Source organism: Sinocyclocheilus rhinocerous, unplaced genomic scaffold (genome assembly GCF_001515625.1).
Source record: "Sinocyclocheilus rhinocerous isolate Xijiao unplaced genomic scaffold, SAMN03320098_v1.1 scaffold321, whole genome shotgun sequence".
Lineage (NCBI taxonomy): Eukaryota > Metazoa > Chordata > Actinopteri > Cypriniformes > Cyprinidae > Sinocyclocheilus > Sinocyclocheilus rhinocerous.
The window spans coordinates 210,400-233,138 of record NW_015640442.1 but is presented as its reverse complement, the minus strand read 5'-3'; the positions used below and the strand labels follow the sequence as shown (position 1 = coordinate 233,138).

General features: G+C 36.6%; 1 protein-coding gene across 3 annotated transcripts in view; it reads left to right on the top strand.

The window, feature by feature from the left end:
- The window catches only part of LOC107752717 (FERM domain containing kindlin 2), a 73,072-nt gene extending 53,530 nt beyond the window's left edge, over nt 1-19,542 (top strand). Inside the window, exons 5-16 of one of the 3 annotated variants that reach the window (XM_016568739.1) lie at nt 2,154-2,186; nt 7,160-7,385; nt 7,469-7,571; nt 9,599-9,706; nt 11,473-11,607; nt 12,046-12,095; nt 12,447-12,571; nt 12,654-12,760; nt 14,111-14,329; nt 17,486-17,506; nt 18,464-18,588; nt 19,291-19,542. In XM_016568739.1, coding sequence (XP_016424225.1) covers nt 2,154-2,186; nt 7,160-7,385; nt 7,469-7,571; nt 9,599-9,706; nt 11,473-11,607; nt 12,046-12,095; nt 12,447-12,571; nt 12,654-12,760; nt 14,111-14,329; nt 17,486-17,506; nt 18,464-18,588; nt 19,291-19,468 — 1,430 coding nt within the window. In that variant the 3' untranslated portion in view covers nt 19,469-19,542. The remainder of the gene's footprint in view (nt 1-2,153; nt 2,187-7,159; nt 7,386-7,468; nt 7,572-9,598; nt 9,707-11,472; nt 11,608-12,045; nt 12,096-12,446; nt 12,572-12,653; nt 12,761-14,110; nt 14,330-17,485; nt 17,507-18,463; nt 18,589-19,290) is intronic. The other 2 variants (XM_016568740.1, XM_016568741.1) reach the window with 2 other exon arrangements.
- Nucleotides 19,543-22,739: the final 3,197 nt, after the last annotated feature.

The window sequence follows — 22,739 nt, the reverse complement described above, 5'->3', positions numbered from 1 at the left end:
ATTAGTATTGTTGTTCCTTTCCCTTCCTCTACGGATCTTCAAACAACACCATCTTCTCTGGAAGTAGAGCTCTGTCCTCCCCTGGTCTGTGTCTGGACTTTCATACGCACATTTAGCAGATGCTTTTATTCAAAGCAGCTTACAGAAGAGGAACAAAAGCAATTTGTCAAAGAGACTTCAATATTTAGAATATATAAAATCCTTGTTTATTAGACAACTACACTTGAAAGTAAGCTAGAGAAGAGCAGAAACACAGATTGATTGATTTACTTATTATGTGAGATAAGCTAAAGGTACAAATACCATGTTCTTTAGACGGACTAAAAATGTTACGATCAGCTATTAATCTAATATAATATGTAAAATAACTAGTTTTAAAATTGTTACTCTCCAGCAATTAAAATACAGTGATGTTGAGTCAACAGATTTTGATAAGTTGAGTTGATATTAAATTGATAACTTGAGGTTTAATTACAAAAATGTGGTATATTGTTTGTGTCTCAAATTTTTAATAGAAAATAAAGCTGCTCTTAGAATACCTACTTTGACTTTAAGTTGGGTGAACAATATTTTCCAATACTTTCTATAGGAAAAAAAAAAAACCTTGTTTGTGGAAAGTAGGGCTGTCCTCGACTAAGGATTTTTCTGGTCGACTAGTAATCGTTCATTTTAAGCATTAGTCGACTAATCGCACGTTTATTAATAAACCATTTAAATCATTATTATGAGCCTTTAATTGCCTTCATAGCCTAATAAAGCGCTCAAGCACACATAAAGCTTGCCACAGCGCACCGCAGAAGTAATGATTATGAATGTTTCGGGGAAAAACAGTAAGGAGGCTGCATTAACATTTTAATAATTTGATAAACTAGTGCTTTCTTTGTTTTCGGTTTAAGAGATGAAGTCGGTGACATTGACACTGACTCGTCATCTCCGCAGTACTGCTGCGCCTGTATGCATGTTTCATACGGATTACATAATCTGAGAATATTTGTTTTCCATTTGAATTGGTTCATTTGAAAGTAGACATTTTACTCTCTATAGATATATTTTTAATGTCTGTAAGGCAAAGATTATACACAGACACGCTCAAGGAAAGTAGACATTTTACTCTCTATAGATATATTTTTAATGTCTGTAAGGCAAAGATTATACACAGAGTTTCACGCTCAAGTTCACAGAGACCGAGACGGCAGAAAGCGCATCCTGTTTGCTTTCATTATTTCACAAAAGCGCAGTTTGTTTTTATTGTGAGTGCACACAAATAAACAGTCTTTACAGATTTGAATTATGTGTTACTCTTATCTGTATGAGCAAAAATTACCAGTATTTTAGGAGCAAGTGACGCACCAGCGCCTCCATCTGTCCTGCAGTAAGCGCACTTATACACTCCACACACGCACTTGAATAGCGCACATTTAAATAGGGGCCATGTAAAGTTGTTAATACTTACATATTTCAGATGATAAGCCATATTTGTGGTGGATGAATAAATATTTTTGGTCTCATTACCGCTAAAATATCTTCAGTCTGACGGACCTAATGACTTACAATCATTGGACAGACCGAAGATTTTTTCTTCCTGCGGTAAATTACTGCGTCATCAGAGAGAACAACAGAATACAAGCTCGCGCTGAGGCTCACTCTTTGTCTCGAGACTTCCAAAAAGTCTTAAATTTAACTTGTTCAAGTCTGCAGAAACCCTGATAGACTAACTGTTAATGATCTGTTAGTCACAGACTGCATGACTTCGCCTGTGGATTTTTTTTTTCTACGACTAAGCAACTAAATAAAAGTTTGGTCGACCAAGCCCCTTCTGGTCTACTAATGATTAGTCGACTATTAGGGGGCAGCCCTAGTGGAAAGTGAATGAGTTTAATGAAAAGGCAAAATGTGACTCTGTGAATGACATTTATTAAGGATGTGTATGAACATCTCGGGTCTGTCTGCCTGAACCTTTTATTCATGTATTTATTTATTTGAGATATTAGTTATTTTCTTTTTGAAACTTTGGTTACTTCTGATGTCTTGTCTCATTTTGCATGGTAACGCTTTCCATTTCCTCCAAGCTGTTAATCTCTTTAATCTATCCTTTCATTCCCCCTCTTTCTCTCTTTGTTTTTTCTTTTCTACATTTCCTCCTATTCCTCAAGTCTCTGAGATACTATACATTGGACCAGTAAAAGGTAAGGCTCACAGTTGTTCTGGCTTCCTGCATTGCTTCCTTCACGTCCTCTCACCGCAGCTGGAGCAGTCACCTGACCACTGCTGATAATAAACACTTTTCTCTCACTTCTGCTGACTGTGGTACGTGGATGATGTGCAGGCGGAAGACGTAGGCGTCGTGCATCTCTGAGAAATGCAGGTGCAAAGGAAACAAAGTTTCCTTAATTTAGCAAAGGAAAACCAGTCTCTTCTTGGCTTATATCGAAATCCTCTGACATTTTTCTTTACAAATCCTCGTTTTGTGCTTCTAATTCATGACTGGCGTTTTGTTTTTTTCTCTCTCCGCACTCGTCACTAATCACGCAACGCCTACGTCTTACGTCATCTGCCGGAACGGCTTCCGTGTACGACAGTCAGCGGAAGTGAGAAAAAAAGTGTTTATTACATTTGAAATATGGATATTTATCTTACAAAAATGCGTGGATTCGCTTTATTCACCCCCCGGAGCCGTGTGAGGGACGTTTTATTACGGATGCACGCACTTTATTTCACGTCTTCTAAATTGTTGACAACCAACACCCGCATTGAAAGGCTTGGAGGGACCAGGACGATTTTTAATATAACTCCGATTGGATTCGTCTGAAAGAAGAAAGTCACATACACCTAGGATGCTTTGAGGGTGAGTAAAACACAGGCTAATTTTCATTTTTGGGTGAACTAACCCTTTAATGCTTTGCTGAATCGTTCAGAGCGTTTACTGAATCAACATCTGACTCACTCTCGAAATGAAGCCAGGTTTAAGAAGCAACAATCACAGTTTCGGTACAACAGACTTTAAATGGATAGTTTCTGTTCCTCCACTGAAAGTCCATTCCACCAATACACTGATGCTTCAAAAAATTAATGACAAAAAAATAAATACACTGTAAAGGTAATCCATGTAAATCAAATAGTTTAATCCAAGTCTTCTGAGGACATAACGATTGCTCTGCTTGATGAGCAGATTTAATGAGCGCACATATTTGCTTGGCATACGAGAATAACCCTCATTGGTTCTTGCGGAAGTTCATATGTGCTTGCATGACTCATGAGAATGAACCTCATTAGTTTCCTCACATTCACAAGCACTGTGAGCTTCTGTTTACGGCATAGACCTTAGTGTAGCATCATATTTAAATTCTGACATTAATGAAAGATGGATAGACGTACAGTGTCCATTAGATTGCTCAGTTGTTTTTAACAACATACCAAATGTTCAGCTGAAGAAACATCATTCCAAAAGACTTTCAGTGGACCTAGAAACTCTTTTAGCCCATAAAACAATTATAAACCTTTATACGACGCATGCCATGCTGTAAGTCTATCCCTCACAGTCTCGTTTTCAGTCAAATTCATTATGGTGAATTATACCCTGATTAGTCTGATTTGATATGCTCTAAGTATGTGCATTGATCAATGTTTATATATGAATGCAAGCCTAAATTAGATCTGTTTATCATATTAAGCCATCGTGTCTCTTCAGAAGACTTGGATTAAAGCGCTCTCTTCATATGGATTTCTTTTAGATCAAAGCTTTGGTTGCATGAACTTTTAATGGAGGGACAGAAGTCTCTCAGGTTTCATCTTCATTTCTGTTTCAAAGGTTTGGAACGACAAATTTGAGGAAATTATGACAGAATTATAATTTTTGAGTAAACCTTTTAATATTAAAAGCTATTTAAGTTCATAAAAAATAGCACTGTTAGGACTGAAATTATCTACAAAACAAAGTCTGAATAGAGGCTGCAATTTTGAGCCAAAATAATTACAGAAAATGATGAATTAAAATAAGAGGCCTTGCAGCACTGTTATTATCGAATTGATTAGTAAAACAGTTTGATATTTGGCATATGAGCGTGTGAACACTCCTTCACGCTCGCTGTTCATTGTTTTATACGTGCCTTCAAGCATGAGTCTGAGCTGAAGCGTCAGTGTGATGTGTGTTTGTGGATCAGGATTCATTTGAACGTTCCCAAACAGTGCGTAGAGTCGAGTAAACATCCAAACGCTTTTCACTCAGAAATTTCTAATAAGTTTCACAATTAATTACCAAGAAAATAATAGTGTAAAGTATTAGTGACGTAAACATGAAAGTAGGAAAACTGAAATAGTATTTTCTTGTTAAACATACTCAAATAATCGGTATTATTTATAACTATGGAATATATATATATATATATATATATATATATAATTTTTTAAAATAATTTTATTTTTTTTGTTTATAAACTGATAAATATGACTGGCATTTATACAGTAAGTTACTAGAGGTCCATTAAGTGTGACTCCTTCTGTTGTGATTATATTCACAATATAGAACAGCCTCTCTTAACTTTTATAAATGTTTGCTGCATGATAAGCATATATTAAGGACACTTACACTCATTAAAGTTTTATTTTATTGTTCTAGTTCATTAGGTGTCATCCTTTCACTAGCTCTAGTCGTCTAAATGAAGGTTATAGTTAGTCTCTGTGGGTGTTGTGCCATGACATACGTCATAGCTGGTGAACAGCTGATACTACGTAATATTAATAAACATCTAGGAGTCTCCATTTAATAATAACCAGCAGGACCTGTGCAATTTGAGGTCCTTACGTGGATTGGGAAAATGGCTCCAGTTGTCCTGTAGGCATTGACTGAAGTGTTTACAGAATAATGCTGCACTAATGGACTGAATTGTGTTAATGGTGTGTGATAATAACAGCTGTAACGGTGCACTGAGACCCAGCTGATGCTCGGCTCCTGATTCATCGGGTTCATAGAGATGCCAGTCACCTCCCGGACCCCTCATGCTGCTGTTTGTGCACTCGCAAAGTTGAACTGTGTGTGTTTTCTGCATGCTGCCTTCATCAGAACTGTGCAGTCATGTGAATGAGTGACTGTGTGAACAGCAGTTTCTTGTGATTTCCAGTCACTGGATTTGGTACACGTATATGGCTAGGAGTGGGCGGGATGACAAAATCCTGCCACAATAGGGCCTTTCGCACTGCTTTAGTTCCAGAACTAAATGTACAGTACTAAAGTACTGGGACGGGTAGTTCCACAATTAGTTCTGGTACTATGAAAAGGTTCCTGCGGTGCGAAAGGCCCTCATGTTAACAAGTTATTTTTGCTGAAAATTTAACCAAATCATTTGTTTTATAAAACTGTTTAATCTTGTGTAATATCTTACATTTTTAAATCTTAAAAAAATCTTAAATTCTTTACCTTTTTATTTAAAATTTAATGGAATCAAACTAGAAACCAAGATTATTCATAACAAATGATGTCAGAGTTAGGCCTGTCACGATAACATATTTTTGTTGTGCGATATATTCCCCCAGAAATAATTGCAATAAGCGTTATTATTGTCAAGTTTATTCAGTTGACAGATGATAGTGTCTTCACATAAAATTGCATCTTTGTAAGTTTATTTTTGCATTGCATTATTGCTCACACCCTGTAAGACATTTTGTGTGGGCTGTCAGTGCTTTAAAAGGATTCATTTGAATATATCTTCAAATATAATTCGAATATATCAAAATTTTCAGATTTCTTTTCTAAATTCAATGCAGTATTTTTTATTTTATAATTTTTTTTAAAGATGTTTTATTAATGCTGATGTCTTATATGATAATATGTTTTTACGCAGAAATTTCTAATAAGTTTCACAATTAATTACCAAGAAAATAATAGTGTGACGTAAACATGAAAGTAGGAAAACTGAAATAGTATTTTCTTGTTAAACATACTCAAATAATCGGTATTATTTATAACTATGGAATATATATATATATATATATATATATATATATTCCATAGTTATAAATAATACCGATTATTTGAGTATGTTTAACAAGAAAATACTATTTCAGTTTTCCTACTTTCATGTTTACGTCACTAATACTTTACACTATTATTTTCTTGGTAATTAATTGTGAAACTTATTAGAAATTTCTGAGTGAAAACATATTTTGTAGAAGCATTTTTTAAATTTGAACTAGCACCAACTACACCACGTTATGTTTGAGAAGCTGCAAAAGACACAGGAGCAAGTGGAATGTACAAAACATGGTGACATACATTTTGATGTAAATATAATGGGTGATATATTGCGTCACCAAAAATTATTGAGGTCATGTACATATATTGCGCAATAAGTCAATATATTGATTATTGCGACAGGCCTAGTCAGAGTAGAAACATAATAACAGACTTGAGTTAAATTAGCTGCACAACTGTTAGTGTTATTATTATTATTTTTAATAAATTTACTTTTTTTTTTATGGACTGTGGACTACACATCACAGTCCGTAAAAAGGGTCCATTTATAATTTTCTGTTTTTTAGTAATGTACATTTATAATAACTATATATTTTGTTGTTAAACTGCCTTGGAATACATTGCATAAAACTTAAATGGTGCTGCATGCAAATTTGACACATTTCTCTCTTCTGACCAACATGATCTTTTCCCTCTTTTGTAAAGTGTTTTTTTTGTTTTTTTGCTAGCTATCGGAGCAAATTGGGAAATGTGAAAAGGGTCCAAAGCTATTTTTGCAGAAAATTCAACCCAAAATAATTTGTTTTGTATCAGTGTAATAATTCCTATTTAATTTTGTGTAATATTATAATCTATATTGAATCTTTTTATAGTTTAATGGAAGAAAACCCAAAAAATTATGAACCTAAGTTGAAAAAAAAAAAAATCAAAATGGCAAGCGGCTGTAAATATGTAAGACAGTATAAGCACACCCCTCTGACTGTTGATTTCTTTATAAATACGCCAAATTGCTCTTTTGCTTGAAAGGCACAAACAACCTACAGCTACACCATGGTTACAAAACCTAAATCACTCTCTACTGGATGAAACATTAAAATAAACGTCATTCCGCCCAGCCCTCCATCCGGCTTGTCGTGTGAATGGGTTTGACGGCTGTTTTGGGTGGTTACTGACAGATGCCTCTCATTTCAGGAAGCATCTATTCTAGTCCTGGACTTTACAGCAAAACCATGACACCTACCTATGACTCTCGGGACGGCAGCCCTCTGTCCCCCACCACAGCGTGGTTTGGAGACAGTCCGCTGTCAGAAGGCAATCCCAGCATCCTCGCTGTCAGCCAGCCCATCACCTCACCCGACATTCTGGTCAAGATGTACAAACCACAGTCCCTCCTGGACAAGGCCAAGATCAACCAGGGGTAAGCTGGGACAGATCTGGTGTGTGAAGACTCAGTGATTCAGGAAGGTTTGCACTCATATTCCTCTGAATGTCTTTGTGAAGGTGGCTGGACTCCTCCAGATCACTGATGGAGCAGGATGTGAAGGAGAACGAGGTCCTTCTGCTCCGGTTCAAGTACCACAGCTTCTTTGACCTCAACCCAAAGGTCAGTGTGTTTTGCACCTTATCACATATAATCATATGCACACAATGCTGAATAGGACATTACAGAATCACACACAAGCTCTTAAAGGGGTCATGAACTGCCTTTTTTTATTTTGCACTGTTCTTTGATTTTTACATCAAAAAGCATCATAATTTAGAAGTAATAAGTTCTTTTCTTTCCTGTTTTTGACCCCCTCATCGGAACGCTCTGTTTGAATAGGCGTGGAGGATTGTAGACTCGGAAGTTAACGCCCACTGCTGTGATTGGCTAATAGTTGTGTATGTTTGACAGCCTACATTCCTCATAGATGGGACGCTGCTGTGATTTAGGTCAAAATCGCATAAATAATGCAATTCAACCAAACGATCTGTAAGAACAAAAACAGTTACTCGCACTTGTGTTGCGACATTACTGTCGGATCCAATATAGTCGCACAGCATTGTCTTTTAGTTTCAATCTTTTTGAAAATCCCGCATCGAATTGTGCCTTGTTTGTAAATTAATCCATGGTAAAAATTGAAAACACAAACAATTGAATGGGCGAAAAACCTAAAGTTCCATTATGTAGAAGCAATCGCTGTAAGAATTCATTTATACCTGTATCTATTAGGATTTTAAATAGTAAATTGCAGTAATTGTGATGGTATTTTAACTAACAAAAGTGTTGTTGTTGTTGTTGTTGTTGTTTTGTGTGGTTGGTGTGTATTGCTGCAGCTTTGAGTCCAAGACAAATTTCCTACAAAAGACAATAAAGTATAACTAACTCTAAAGGGGTCATGCAATAGAAAATCAAAACATTCTTGATATTCCTGTCAGTAGCATAAAAACCGTCTATATTGTGATTATTTTATATACAGAAAGTGATCAGAGATTGTTGTCTTTATAATAGCTGGAGCAGAGCGAGTCTATTGGTGATTTTTGCATTTTCGCCAAAAATCCTGTTATAATCAGTGGCTCAGTTTACATTGCTCAACGAGTCTCTTATTTACATCGTGTTGCACTTTGTAAGTTATGGTAAAAGTATTGGTGAGATTGCAGAAATCACGTCGCAGTAAGAAGATGATTGTTATCATTGTGTGCTCAGTAGACATGACTTTAGTGCAGTGCTTTGATGCTCTAAATATAATGCTGTAATCAACACTTTTCCCCATTAGTTCATCCTGGCATAATAAAAGTTTTCAAGAGAGTTCCACATGTAATGCTCATTTCATATGCGAAGATGTCAGCCAATCATAGCAGTGGGAGTTTCCATTGAAGTATCACAGTGGACACGCCCCTTCTAACAGAGTGTTCAAATCAGAGGCTAAATGTGGGTAGAAAATGACAATTTGTTTCTACATTATGACCAGTTTTGATTAAAATACCATACTAAGATGATAATTGCACCTCAGGAAACATAAAATATTGCATTTCATGAACATTTGCATAGACAAATTCAGTTTTATTTAATTGGGAAAATCATCTAGTAACAGTGTAGCTTGCAAAATGTGGGACAAGTAAATATTGGATTTTATTATTATTTTTTTTCCTTTTTTTGTAAGAGTTTAGCAGTGTTTGCAGCCCATTTTACATTTGCATTTTAACATTTACATTGATTTATTCAATTTTATTAAATTGGGAAATGGTAGATGTGGGAGAGGGTTACATATTACAATAAAGAATTTATCAGAGGCTAAATTTGGGTAAAAAAAGGTTTCATCTTTTTGATGAAAATACTATAATAAGATGATAAGTGCACCTCAGGAAACACATATTACAATAAAGAATTTATCAGAGGCTAAATTTGGGTAAAAAAAGGTTCATCTTTTTGATGAAAATACCATACTAAGATGATAAGTGCAACTCAGGAAACATAAAATATTGCATTTCATGACCTCTTTAAGGTTGTATATGAGTATAGTTATATATAGTGTGCATTATGCTCACCCGTAGGCCTCTCAGAGGGATCTACGCACTTATGTTGTAAGGACGGTGTGCTGGAAGTGGTGTTGTGGTGTCGTGTTTTTAACCCTCTCCTGACCCCTGCAGTATGATGCCATCAGGGTGAACCAGCTGTATGAGCAGGCCAAGTGGGCCATCCTGCTGGAGGAGATCGAATGCACCGAGGAGGAGATGATGATGTTCGCCGCCCTGCAGGTACGTGCAAACCTCGGCAGAATTTATGCCAACGCCCGACTTTTGACAGTTTGCAGTCTTCACTCGGGTCCTCTGGCCCTGTTAATGAATTGGATGGGCTCTGTGCCTGACTGCGTAGCATCTGCAGCATGCGAACGTTAGGCTGTGGCATTTGTTTTCACTGGCCCTTTGGCCAGCGATGACCCTGCTATTTCAGACCCTCATAAATGTTGAGTGACAACACCTCAGGACGCCTCACTGTCTTCACATCATGTAAATATAGAGCAGGCGTCTGTTCGAGGGAGGTGGGACATGGGAGACCACCCGGAGTCTCCAGCCTAAGGAGGTGTGGGTTGCTCCAGCAGGGATTTGTGGAGGTGTATCAGTGGTGTCGACTTTCTCTGTTTACGTACAGCGAGTTTAAATTAGTCAGGTCTGTCCCTCCCCATCAGTCCACACCACGTTCAGTCAGAGGATATGAGTCTGGCTCTGGACCTGCACCGTGTCTCTGGGTAGAAGAGCTCAGCGGCGTCAAACATCAGCAGCTCTAAGTTTAGCCAGCTTTATAGTGAGGCTGTTAACCGTTGAGAGAAATCGGTGTGTCATTCACCTACTAACTACTCTTATCTGAGCAGAGAGATGGTGACATGAAAATACCTTTAGTCTCTATTTTGAAAGCGGAGCTGTCATCAGCGTACAGTGAAATATGCTTCTGTAGTCCAACTGTTCGCTGTAGCACCATGGGGATCGTTTGACAGCTAATTGTAATTAGGAGAATGAGGTCACAGACTTTAAACTCATACATGAATAATATTATAGTTAACAAAAAAACTGTATCAAAAATGTTGTTAGTATCATTGAAATAAATGTTCAATTATTAACTTTAAACTTTTACTAAAATAAAAATAAAATAAAAAAATATATATTTTATTTTGAATTAAAAACTCATTGGGAAAAAACTATAATAGCGTATCAATGATACTAAAATAATACTGATACAGAAAATGATAAATAAATGTTAAAATTAACTTTAAACTAAAATTAAAATGAAAAAAATATATATTAAAAAATAATAATTCTAAATATATTTAAAAATATTTTATTTTGAATTAAAAACCCATTGAAAAAACTACAATAGTGTATCAATGATACTAAAATAACACTGATACAGAAAATTATTTAAAAATGTTAAATGTTGTTTGTTCATTCCTAGAGGTCAAAGTAAATATTACATTAGCTTTTTTATTTTTCATTTATTTTGTAAGAGTTTTTGCAGCATGTATGAATACAGTTTAAAACCATTTCATGAAAACAAATACAAAATAATTGTTAAATTTCACAAATGCATAAAAGTTTAAAACCTAAAAAACACATTTAACATGAACACTGACAAATTCAGTTTTATTTAATTGGGAAAATCATCCAGTAACAGTGTAGCTTGCAACATGTGGGACAGGACCGCATATTTGTCCTGTCAGGAGGTCAAAGTAAATATTTTATTAATTTTATTTCCCCTTTATTTTGTAAGAGTTTGACGATGTGCAGCTCTGGAACTGAGGACGTGTGTGAATACAGTTTTGAACAAATTCATGAAAATGTTACATTTCACAAATGCATACAAGTTGTCAACATTTTCAAAATACTTTTGTACATTTACGTTGACAATTGTTTTTTGTTTTTGTTTTTTTACTTGGCTAAATGTTAGATGTGGGAGAGGGTTATATATCACAACAAAGAATTTACGATATTAATGATTTTTTTTTAATTTTAATTGTTTTTATTTGCAGTACCACATCAACAAGCTGTCCATCATGTCTTCAGACAATCACATGAACAACAGTGAGAAGGAGGTCGATGAGGTTGATGCAGCTCTGTCAGATCTGGAGATCACTCTCGAGGGAGGAAAGACGTCCAACACGCTGGTACTGCAATCTCATACAATAATAATTCTTACTGCTTCCGTTACAGCCACAGACACACACCTGTAGGCCTTTATCACACTCTGCATTCGAAAAGCAGAAGCTTCAAATAGGGCTGGCAAAAAAAATCAATTTTTCAATTAATCGTTTTTTTAAATGACGTTGATTCGATATCGATTCTCAAAAGCCGCGAATCGATCTTTTCCGGGATTTATTTCAGCTCACATTTAAAACAAGATCTGATTAACATGAATCTTATCATTAGTCTTCTCCACTAGATGTCACCCTTATTGTCAAAATCAAAACGGTGTATTCTGTATATTCCTCTTGCTGTAACATGAGCGGCGTGCAGCTGTTATGTAGACTGTGACCATAAAGATTTTGACATTATTACACTAACAACTTTATTTATAACTTTATTAATACACGTTGTGTTCTCAGGGTGACATCACATCCATTCCTGAACTGGCTGACTACGTGAAAGTCTTCAAGTGAGTTGAAGGATTGAAAAATATGTTGAGATTTATTGTTTTTGGTCTCATAAGCTTTAATTAGTGCAAGGCAAAAAATAATAATAATAATAAAGCAAGGCTCTGTCTATGTATTAGTCTATTTAAAGTGTAAATGTTGTCATTTCCACTACACTAGTGGCAGCTAAATTAATTACAGTGCGTTTAAGCGAAATGACCAAATAATGCTTATTATAATGTGCTTATATTTTGCTATATTGAATATTGAAAGAGCGGGCGTCACAGACCTGATCAGCATTCGAGACAGGTCTTTATCAAAGGAATTTCCCTTTGATTTTGAGATTTCCCTTTGATCTTTTGCTCATTCCTCAGACCAAAGAAACTCACTCTGAAAGGATACAAGCAGTACTGGTGCACGTTCAAGGACATCACAATCTCCTGCTACAAGAGCCGCGAGGAGGCCCACGGCACACCGGCGCACCAGATGAACCTGAGAGGTGACCGCTCGCGACAGACACGGTCAGAAACGCTGTTTGTTTACCACATCAGCACTGCATCTCATCTGCTGTTTCTCCGTAGGCTGTGAAGTCACACCAGATGTGAACATTTCCGCCCAGAAATTCAACATCAAGTTGCTAATTCCTGTAGCAGATGGTATGAATGAGATCTGGCTGCGGTGTGATGCTGTGAGTGAGACACTTCTATTGTTTGCCACACATTATTGAGCATTAAATCGCCTCACATTTTCACTTGTCTTTAAAAGGAAAAGTGGCATGTTACTTGACTTGCTGCTTCAAAAGTAATTATACAAACTCATCAGGGTTATTGTGGTTAACTAAAACTATAAAAAAAAATGTCTGTCTTGAAATAATTTTTATTTATTCCAGCTAGTTACCAAAGTAACACATCTCATTTTCATTTAGTATTGATATCCTAAAATAACTGAAACTGAAATAAGTCTTCATAAAAATAGACAAAAAGTAATAAAACTGACAAAAACATATAACAAAATTGCTTCAAAATTAAAATGAAAACAGAAAATAGAAAAAAAAAAAAATAAATCTAATTGAAAAACTATAATAGCATCTCAGTGATAGTAAATGAACACTGGCACTCAGAGGATACAATACAATACAATACAATATTTATTTGTAAAGCACATTTAAAAACAACCGAAGTTGACCAAAGTGCTGTACAGAGTAGAATACAAAACTCAGAAATAAGAAGAAACAAATTTAAAACACAACAAAAACAAAACAACAATTGAACCAATGATCAAGGGGTATTGAAAGCTAGAGAGAAAATAGATATGTCTTTAGAGCAGACTTTAAAGCAGAAATAGAGGGGGCTAATTTAATATGAAGAGGTAGACTGTTCCAGAGTTTCGGACCTGCAGTTGCAAAAGCGCGATCACCTCGTTTTTTAAGTCTAGATTAGGGCTGCACGATAAATCGCATGCGATATTTAACGCGCATCTTGTCAGTAAAGCCATTCTGTAATCAGCGGTAAATCTCCATCATCTGCAGGCTTTCACATGGAGCAGCATTAACTACACAGAGCCATTGTTCACCGACAAGCTGATCAAAATATGATCGTGGTTTTGCGCAGCTTGTCCGTGAACAACGGCTCTGTGTAGTTAATGCTGTTCCATGTGAAAGCCCGCAGGTGATGGAGATTTACCGCTGATTAAAGAACCGGCTTTCTGACAAGATGCGCGTTAAATATCGCATGCGATTTATCGTGCAGCCCTAGTCTAGATCTAGGCACAATGAGTAGACAGGGCTTTACACACAAGTAAAATAATTTTTAAATCAATTCTATATTTAATGGGTAACCAGTGCAGTGCAGATAAAATAGGAGTAACTGACTCATACTTGCGGGAACCAGAGAGTAGTCTAGCAGCTGCATTTTGCACTAGCTGTAGACGGGAGAGAGAAGACTGAGAAACAACGTAATAAAGTGAATTACAATAATCCAAACGAGTTGTTACAAAAGCATGGATCACGCAGGATCAAACACCTTTCCCTGTCCTTCAGGAGAAGCAGTACGCTCAGTGGATGGCGGCTTGCCGTTTGGCCTCCAAAGGGAAGACGATGGCAGATAGTTCCTACAACTTGGAGGTCCAGAACATTCTGTCCTTCCTGAAGATGCAGCACATGAATCCTGATCCTCAGATCATAGAGCCCATCACCACCGACATCAACCCTGAGTGCCTGGTGTCTCCACGATACCTGAAGAAGTACAAGAACAAGCAGGTAAATGAGAGACCAGTCTGCTGCTGCGGTACAGAATACAGACAGACACTGACGGCAGAGAGCTGAAGACAGGCAGGGAGGCAGGTCAAGAGACTTATATACTAATACATAGTAATAAACAGCAATATCCTTACACATTTATTTACTAATGCATGCAAGTGAAGCAAATTCATTGTTGAAAGTTGTTGACATTTTTGCTGCTGATTTTTAAATCAGGAAGTCACAAAACTAACCTACTTGGTCTTTAGCTTCGTTGACAAAAAAGTACATTAAAATTATGATCATCATGATTTGAATGTTATATTAAGAATATTATATTATATAAATATATTTCTGTATTTATATGCATTTTTGTATTTTCTGACCTTAAGAATGAACCACATGAATTTATGTAAATCAGTGGAAAAAATTGACAAGTTTTCAAATTTAAAATACATGCATGGGTTGCTTGAAACGGCACTGCATGGCACTGTTGTGGTTGTGTGCAGAACACCCTTTGTGTCTCATTCAGGGTCCAAAATTAACACACATGGGTAAAAACCTCTGTTGTGGAGTTGCTGTTAAAGTAAAGCACAGCACTGTGTTCATTTACACATGAGCAGCTCACGATCCGGTGTTTTCAACATCTCAAAGCAGCTCGGTTCACAGTAGATGCTGCTCCATATGAACTCCATCTCTGCAATTGCTGTTTGGGTTGCTTATTTGTAGCGAAAATTGTTTATAAATGTTAAATATTAGAATTGTAATTTTACTGTTGTTTTGTATAACAACAATAATAATAACAATAACAATCAATATTATTATTATTAAATGCTAATTTTTATTTTACATTACATGATTAAAATTTTATATATGTATGTATGTGTGTGTATATATATATACTATATATATATATATATATATATATATTGTGTGTGTAGTAAAACACACAATGCACACACACACACACACACACAAATATATATATTAGTGTTTTTAATAATAGTTATATTGAAGAGCGAAAAACTGGTTTTCATTTTTTCCTTTGCTGATCACATGCCTACATACTAAATAAACGTCAGATATTAAATACATATCATATTTTAAATATCACCAAGTCCTACTTGGTACTAGTAAGAAAAATATTTACAAAAATGTAAAAAAACAAAATCATCTTTTTCTAGCACCGAGACTCTCATCGTGATATGCAGAGTGTCCAGTGAAATTTCTCAGAATGATGTCGTTTTTGTTGTACTTGATTGAAAAACAAGAGTAAAGTGAAAGTATGTAGGGAGGGCTCCTGTGTGGGAGTCGACAGACGGCTCCTGTGTGCTGCTGCTGGTGTCGTCTTACACTGGCCCTGGACTCAATCCAGCTCCTGTGATGCTGGGGGATGGTGGGCTTCCTGTCCTCACATCACACTCGCTCCACCAGCAGCTTATCGCTGGAAGAAACTTTGAGGAGCTGGGGTGGGGTCTTCAGAAACAGGCGGGAAAAAATACAGGAAACAAGCCGTGCCTGGGAATGTGCGGAGGCAGCCTGGGAAGAAGACAGCAGTTTGTTTGTGAGAGCGACTTTAGAGTCTGGATGATTTCGGAGCACTTCTAATCCATGCATTACAAGCTCAATTTATTTTCTTCAGAGGCTTCCTCTGGGATTTTATTCCTAGAGGACATGGGTCAGTAAGCACTGAACTTTGGGAAACAAGGATAGATGACTTTCTCACTTCCAGACTCGACAGGATCAGGAAAGCGGATGTTGTCATCCAAATGGTGGGGAATTTCAGAGGTCTCTGTAGTGTTCTTGGGTTTAAATGTGTGTGTGGTGCCACCTTGTGGAGTCAAGGGTGTATAGTTTGAAGTGTGATGAATACATTTCAGGTTAATCATAAACTATAGCTCAGCCATGAACTTTGAACCCATTTTATAGGTTTATATGTTTAAAAATGTTCTGATTTGTGCTTAAAGATTGTTTCTTTTTTTTTTTCTCTCTCTCTTTTTTTTTTTTTTGGAGCTTAATGGACAAATCAGAAGATATAAAAATGGATGTTGGTTTGACCAAGCCTTGCCTGAAAGTTTATAATAATTTTTAAAAGATTGAAGTTTGAAAGTTTTTACTCCGAGAAGTCAAAGACAGACAGACCAATAAAAACTACTTCTGAGCCCATTAGACCGTTAGAGTCCTCTACTGGTAATTGATGGGCATTGTTATCATGTTGTTGGATTTTGTTAGTATGCATTAGCATTTTTTTTTTATATGTAACTGAGTGTTGCATAGTTTTACACATCGCTTACATGTTTTAGCACATATTTGAGCATGTTTCCAACATGTTTTAGCACATTGCTGGTATGATTTATGTTGCTAACATGTTTCTTTTAATTTTTTGCACGTTTAGCATGTACGAGTTAACGTGTTGCTAGCATGCTTTAGAATACTTTAGCTTTACAATATTTTACAATAATAGCAAACAATAACTCTTTTCTATAAGAGGCATTGTATGAAGCTTTTGACCCTCTCATTGATAGTGTATGTGGAATTGTTTGGAAGTCTGATACTGGAATTCTGAAAGTCAGATCAGTTAGAAAAGATAGAGAATACAGAGTTAGAACATTCTGAAGGTTTGTGCCAAAGTTTGGTGGTCATAGCTTAAAAACTCTAGGACGAGTTAGAAATTTGGTCTCCGAAGAATAATAAGCTTAGTAGATCAGCGTGTTGGCTTTGACAAGCCAACATAATAAACCGTTATTTTAAACGAGTCAGTCTGACATCAGTGCAAAAACAGCTTCCACTGGATTGTCCCATTTTAATCAGCGAGGATGAATCTACAGTTCGATCACCCCAGTTTGCAGACTACAGTAGTCTTCTGCTTGGTTTCAGATCAACGGTATATCAGGATCTCTGCTAGCTGACACATTTCTACATCTGCACAATATATACAGTCAATCCGGCCGGATCTAATGTGATCCCAGTGCAACGTTTTCCTCCGATCTCTCCTGTCCATCTGATCCTCGTGATCCTCCCCTGCTGTAAACTCACTTGCACACCCTGCCCTTTTCTTTCTCTGTACATTAACGGTTGTTTTGATGCTGTTATTCTGCCTGTTTGCTGCTTTATTCATTTATTTGCTTTTCCCTTGTTTCCTCTCCGTGTTCCACTTCCTGTTTCCACCCTCCTCAGCCAGGCTTTGTCAGGGACTTGGTAAGTCACTCGTTTGACGGCTGGTAAATGTCCATGACTCACTAACACTGGTGCTGTGTCTTACTCCAGAGATCCTCCCATTAACCACTTTACCATTTATAGCTGTTAGCTCACCCCAAAGCTCACATTTCAACATTTAAGATAATGTGTTGAGTCACTGGTGTCTCCTCCAGGACAGCTATCTGACTGAATGCTGTTAAAAGTCAAATTATGTATAGGCTCTCACGTGGTGGATATTTTTAGAAATATTCAAATGAATACAAAAGCAGCTTGTAGTCCCGTGACCTTGAGGCTTATAATGTAATATTAATCTGTAAAACTGTCAGCACAATTATTTTGTTCAGTTTAAGCATGATTCTATCCCAAAATATATTATCATCATTTACAATTATTGTTTTGTTATATTATTTTAGAGGCACAATGCCGTTTTCTACAGAGCCCCTAAAAATACATGGTGATGGTAGAAAAACGGAGATGCGTTTTTTCGTTCTCTCACAAAACTTCTGCATTCCATGAAATAATTTTTTGAAAAGGGCTTGTGTTTCATTGACTGACCATTTCAGGGAGTTTGTAGCTCTGATTGAAGCTTTCATGAGGCACGTAACTGATCTGCGGGAGACCTCTGTGACGTCACTCATTTCCTTCTGATGTGAAAATGTTTCATGTTCTGGGGAAATAGGGACTAAACGACGGTAGCTGGGATTGCAATGGCTTCTGTGAATGTGTGTTATGCCGCATGTGTAACGGATCATAAGCGATGCTTGAACAAGAGGAGCGTCTCGTGTGTTCACTGTGATATTTAATGCAGCGATATCATATTGACATGTCTGGTGTTTCATTCTTCTCTGGGGTTGTTTTCTGATAAAAGTGTGTCCATGTGTTCACTCTGACCTTCTGCTGAAGTTATGATGGCTTATAGCACTTGTATATTAATGTTCACACATGCATCATTCTCAGATTTCCGCCCGTATTCTGGAAGCCCATCAGAATGTGGCGCAGATGAGCCTCATCGAGGCCAAGATGCGCTTCATACAGGCCTGGCAGTCCTTGCCAGAGTTTGGAATCACCCATTTTCTTGCCAAGTGAGTGTCGCCTAAACCTGACGTTTCTGTCTCTCAGATATCTTGATTACATGTTTGTGTGCCAATAAAAATGTCCTTTTTAAAGTTCACAGTTCATTCTGGTTTTAACATAATTTACTCACCTTCATGTTGTTCCAAACCCATATAATTTACTTTCTTCTGCAGAAACTATTGACTGATGCTTTCAAAGTGTAATTTTAACCCCCAACTGAGCTGTAAATCACAGAAACCAGATCATTGAGTCAGTGAGTTGAATTCAAGGACCAGATCAAGCAATTCTTTGGGAAGATCTGGCTCAAGAAATCATCAGTTCACAAATTGGACAGTGCTACTTCTTGCATGAATTCTCATGGACGTGCCAAGTAGAGTTGCGTCAATATTTTCAATGCATAATTAAATTTTCAGCCTTGCACAAATAGATGACATAGCTTTGGAAGGCTTATAAAGAATTTAAGTGCGCAAGTCATGTGGGCTACTTTATTTATATGGGCTATATAATTTGTCGTTTTGTGTTCCTTGGATGAAATTCATACGAGTTTGTAATGACATGAGGGTGAGTAAATGACAGAATCTACATGTTAGAGTGAGCTGTCCCCCTAAAAATTAATTTCCTCATGTCTTCTATATTTCTTCTCATTGTCTCCTCACAAAATCTGCTTGGATAAACACTGAGCCTGTAATTGTTACGTTTCTTCACATTAGGTTCCAGGGTGGCAAGAAAGACGAGCTGATTGGCATCACCTACAACAGACTGATCCGTATGGACGCCAGCACAGGAGACGCCATCAAGACCTGGCGCTTCAGCAACATGAAGCAGTGGAACGTTAACTGGGAGATTAAGATGGTGAGATGCTTTTTTTTTTATGTTGTTGACTCTTGACTGGTTATGTTGTTATGAATGAGGCTCCATGTTAACCGTTTCATCAGGTAAATGGCCTAATAACATAATAGACGTTTATCACAGCGGAATTGATTACCGGAAGTGCTCGTCGAAGCAGTGTATCGATTCTTCCGGCTATGTATATTTTTCAATGTGCTGTAATCACCTAGTTGAATAAACACCTGTTAAAATGAGCATCTGCTGGATGATTTCAAAATCCGGACATTTTCAGAGACAGGTGAAGAGATATCCTGATGATTACTGTGCACAGAATTTTCCAAACTCAATGGAACTTGTAGTTTTAATCTAATGCAAGCTGATCTGAGAAAGCCATGGCTCGTGAACATTAGGGCTGTGTATCACCAGCAAAGTCACGATACGATACCTATCCCGATACAGAGGCCATGATACATATCACGATACAGGACTGCACTGAATTTCACCTCAGCAGAATTGAGTAAAACAGCTGTTTATTAAACACTGCGTACTATATAGGGCCATTGCTAACTATAGGCAGAGCAGGCAGTTCACCTCTGCATTATGAAGGGCCTCCATAACTCTACCACAGTACAATACAGCGGGTAAAATAAGTATTGAACACATCAAATTGAAGGAAGGATGAATGGAAAAATGTACCGAGACATTCTTGATAAAAATCTGCTGTCATCTACCAGGATGATTAGGGGTGCAACGGATCATAGATGGATCAGGCTCGAATGTGATTTGCAGATTAACTCTTAAGTTTAACCATCATAGAGTTGAAGTTTATCATTTGCACATGTTTTGTCTTGCCAGTTTACACATTCAGGCAATTTTAACTCGTGTGCTGTTTTCTGTGCGCTCAGCCGCTGCCGCACGCAGAGAGAGAGACACCGCGTGAACACCGAATTGATTCCTCTTTCACATACACACAAAGTTATGTTAAAATACCCGTTTTGGCAAGTATTCTAGTAAACACAGTCGGTTATGTCTTAAGTGAACGTAAACAGCTGGGAAAAAAAACAGATGTGTGTCAGTTCATGGTCCATGCATTTGGTCTTAAAGAGACAGCAGCCAATAAATACCCGTTTCTGTCTGCTAATCAAATAACACCACAGCTCTAACAAAGATTAATCTGTATTCAACTTGTGCAGTGAGCACTGGTATAAAAGAACTTAAAGTAAGCTTTCACTATTTTTTTTTTTTTTTTGCTGATCCGAAAAATGATCTGATCTGATCCGTGACTCAAAATCCATAATATGATCCGAACCGTGGGTTTTGTGATCCATTGCACCACTAATGTATGGATTACTTGGGTTGTTACCCACATCTGGTGAAAATTTCATGTCAACAGCACCTTTAGAATATATTTATTGGGAAAAATAGAGATGTTCAATACTTATTTTACCCGCTGTATATATTATGGCATATGTTTCATGTTTACATTGGGCACTCCACACCAGGTACAATATCCTGACTGTTTGCATTTTGTTTTTAAGCCCATAAATGATAATGTACTCGTTCTAATAAATTTATATTGTAATGTACTCTAGTATATTTTATAGTATATTATATTACAGGGCTATTCAATTAGTTTCATTTGAGGGCCGGAATATTGAACTGAAATTTTGAAGGGGGCCAAGGGGGTGGGGGGCCGTCCCGATCTCTTTCTGGGGGGGCCTATAAAATCAGAAATTAAATTCAAATGCATATTCAGCAGTAAAATCAACTAATATTACCAACACCAACATCTATAAAAGGCTAAAATTAGTGCCGTCTGTCAGTCGATTAAAAAAACTAATTTATTGCAAATTTTTCTGTAATTAATCGTGATTAATATATTGTCAATTTCACATTGAACCTCCAAATTAATGTAGAAACAACATAAAGGTGGTATATTTTAATTATGTGTTTAATGGCATCTCTTTACTAAGTAGCCTATTATTAACAAAGGCCAGTATTTTTGATACTCTTTATATCAGGCAACCCCTGTTGTGTTCCTCTGCAGTCAGATTAAACCTTGATGTAGCCTATATATTATGCTCTATTCGTTATTTTTTAGAAACCTTGCAATTTTCTGCTCCGTTTTAAACTGTGTTCTTTTATTCAAATTAAGCGCAGTCCACTGCTGCACACGTGCCACAATATTGATACAGGGACAGCTGTATCGATGCTCGGATCGTCAAATCTCTGTGACGATACATCGTCGTATCAAACACAGCACTAGTGAACATGCGAGATGATTTCACCACTGTGTCAGTGCTCGTTTAAATAGTGACTGCGATGCTGCAGTGTGTGCAACACCTGATGAATGTGATAAGAATTAACATATTTATTCACTTGTATTAAATTTTTGTCATTATTCTGTCCTTTTTCATTGACAGTCATGTCACTGTTCATGTAATTCAAATATGTATGCCAAAATTAGTAATTAATTAATTCAAATTCACGCTGTCAACGCGTTATACTGTTCAAGATTAATTAGCCTAAATGTTTAACATTGTAAAACTTCTTTAAGGCAACTTCCGCACATTCAGTCATCTATTTTAATACCGCTCTTATGAAAATTAACCATGGTTTTGCTAACCATAGTTTAACCATGGTGTATGTGTAGTAAAACTGTGGTAATGCAAATGGAAAACAAAAAACAAACACAGTTACTGCATATTTACTGTAGTAAAACCATGGTTAATTTTTGTAGGGGTGTTTATCAGTCAAATTTATTTAAAAATGTAAACAGGTAAGAAATATGATCAGTAAGAGAAAAACATTGTTAATGAGAAGACGAACTTGACTGCAGCAGGTTAGTTGGGAAATAAATGTATTTATTATTCAGAATGCACATTTGGAAGCGAAATATACTAATATGAACATTTCAGCAGGTGATATGAGATGTAGGCTTAAACATCCTCAGTTTGAAATGCATACTGCATCAGTCTGATGATTAGGGATGTAACGATTCATTCCTGATACGATTAGATTCACGATTTTGATTTCACGATTTGTTTAACAAAATGAGATTGAAGACATTATACGGTAAATGAAAAGGTGTCCTTTTATTAGGCTATTGCTGCATGTTTCTTTGTGAAATTGAAATAACAAAACTAAATTGAAATTTTAAAACAAACCCCAAATCAAATAAATAAGTTTCACAAATAAAATACATTTCTTCATATAAACAAAATAAGCTCTTTCCATTTAAAATGAGAGGCAACCACTGCATTTTAATCATGATCCAAACAAAGATGCAGCATGCATGCAACATGAGCAGTTTTTGATTTAAATTAGATTT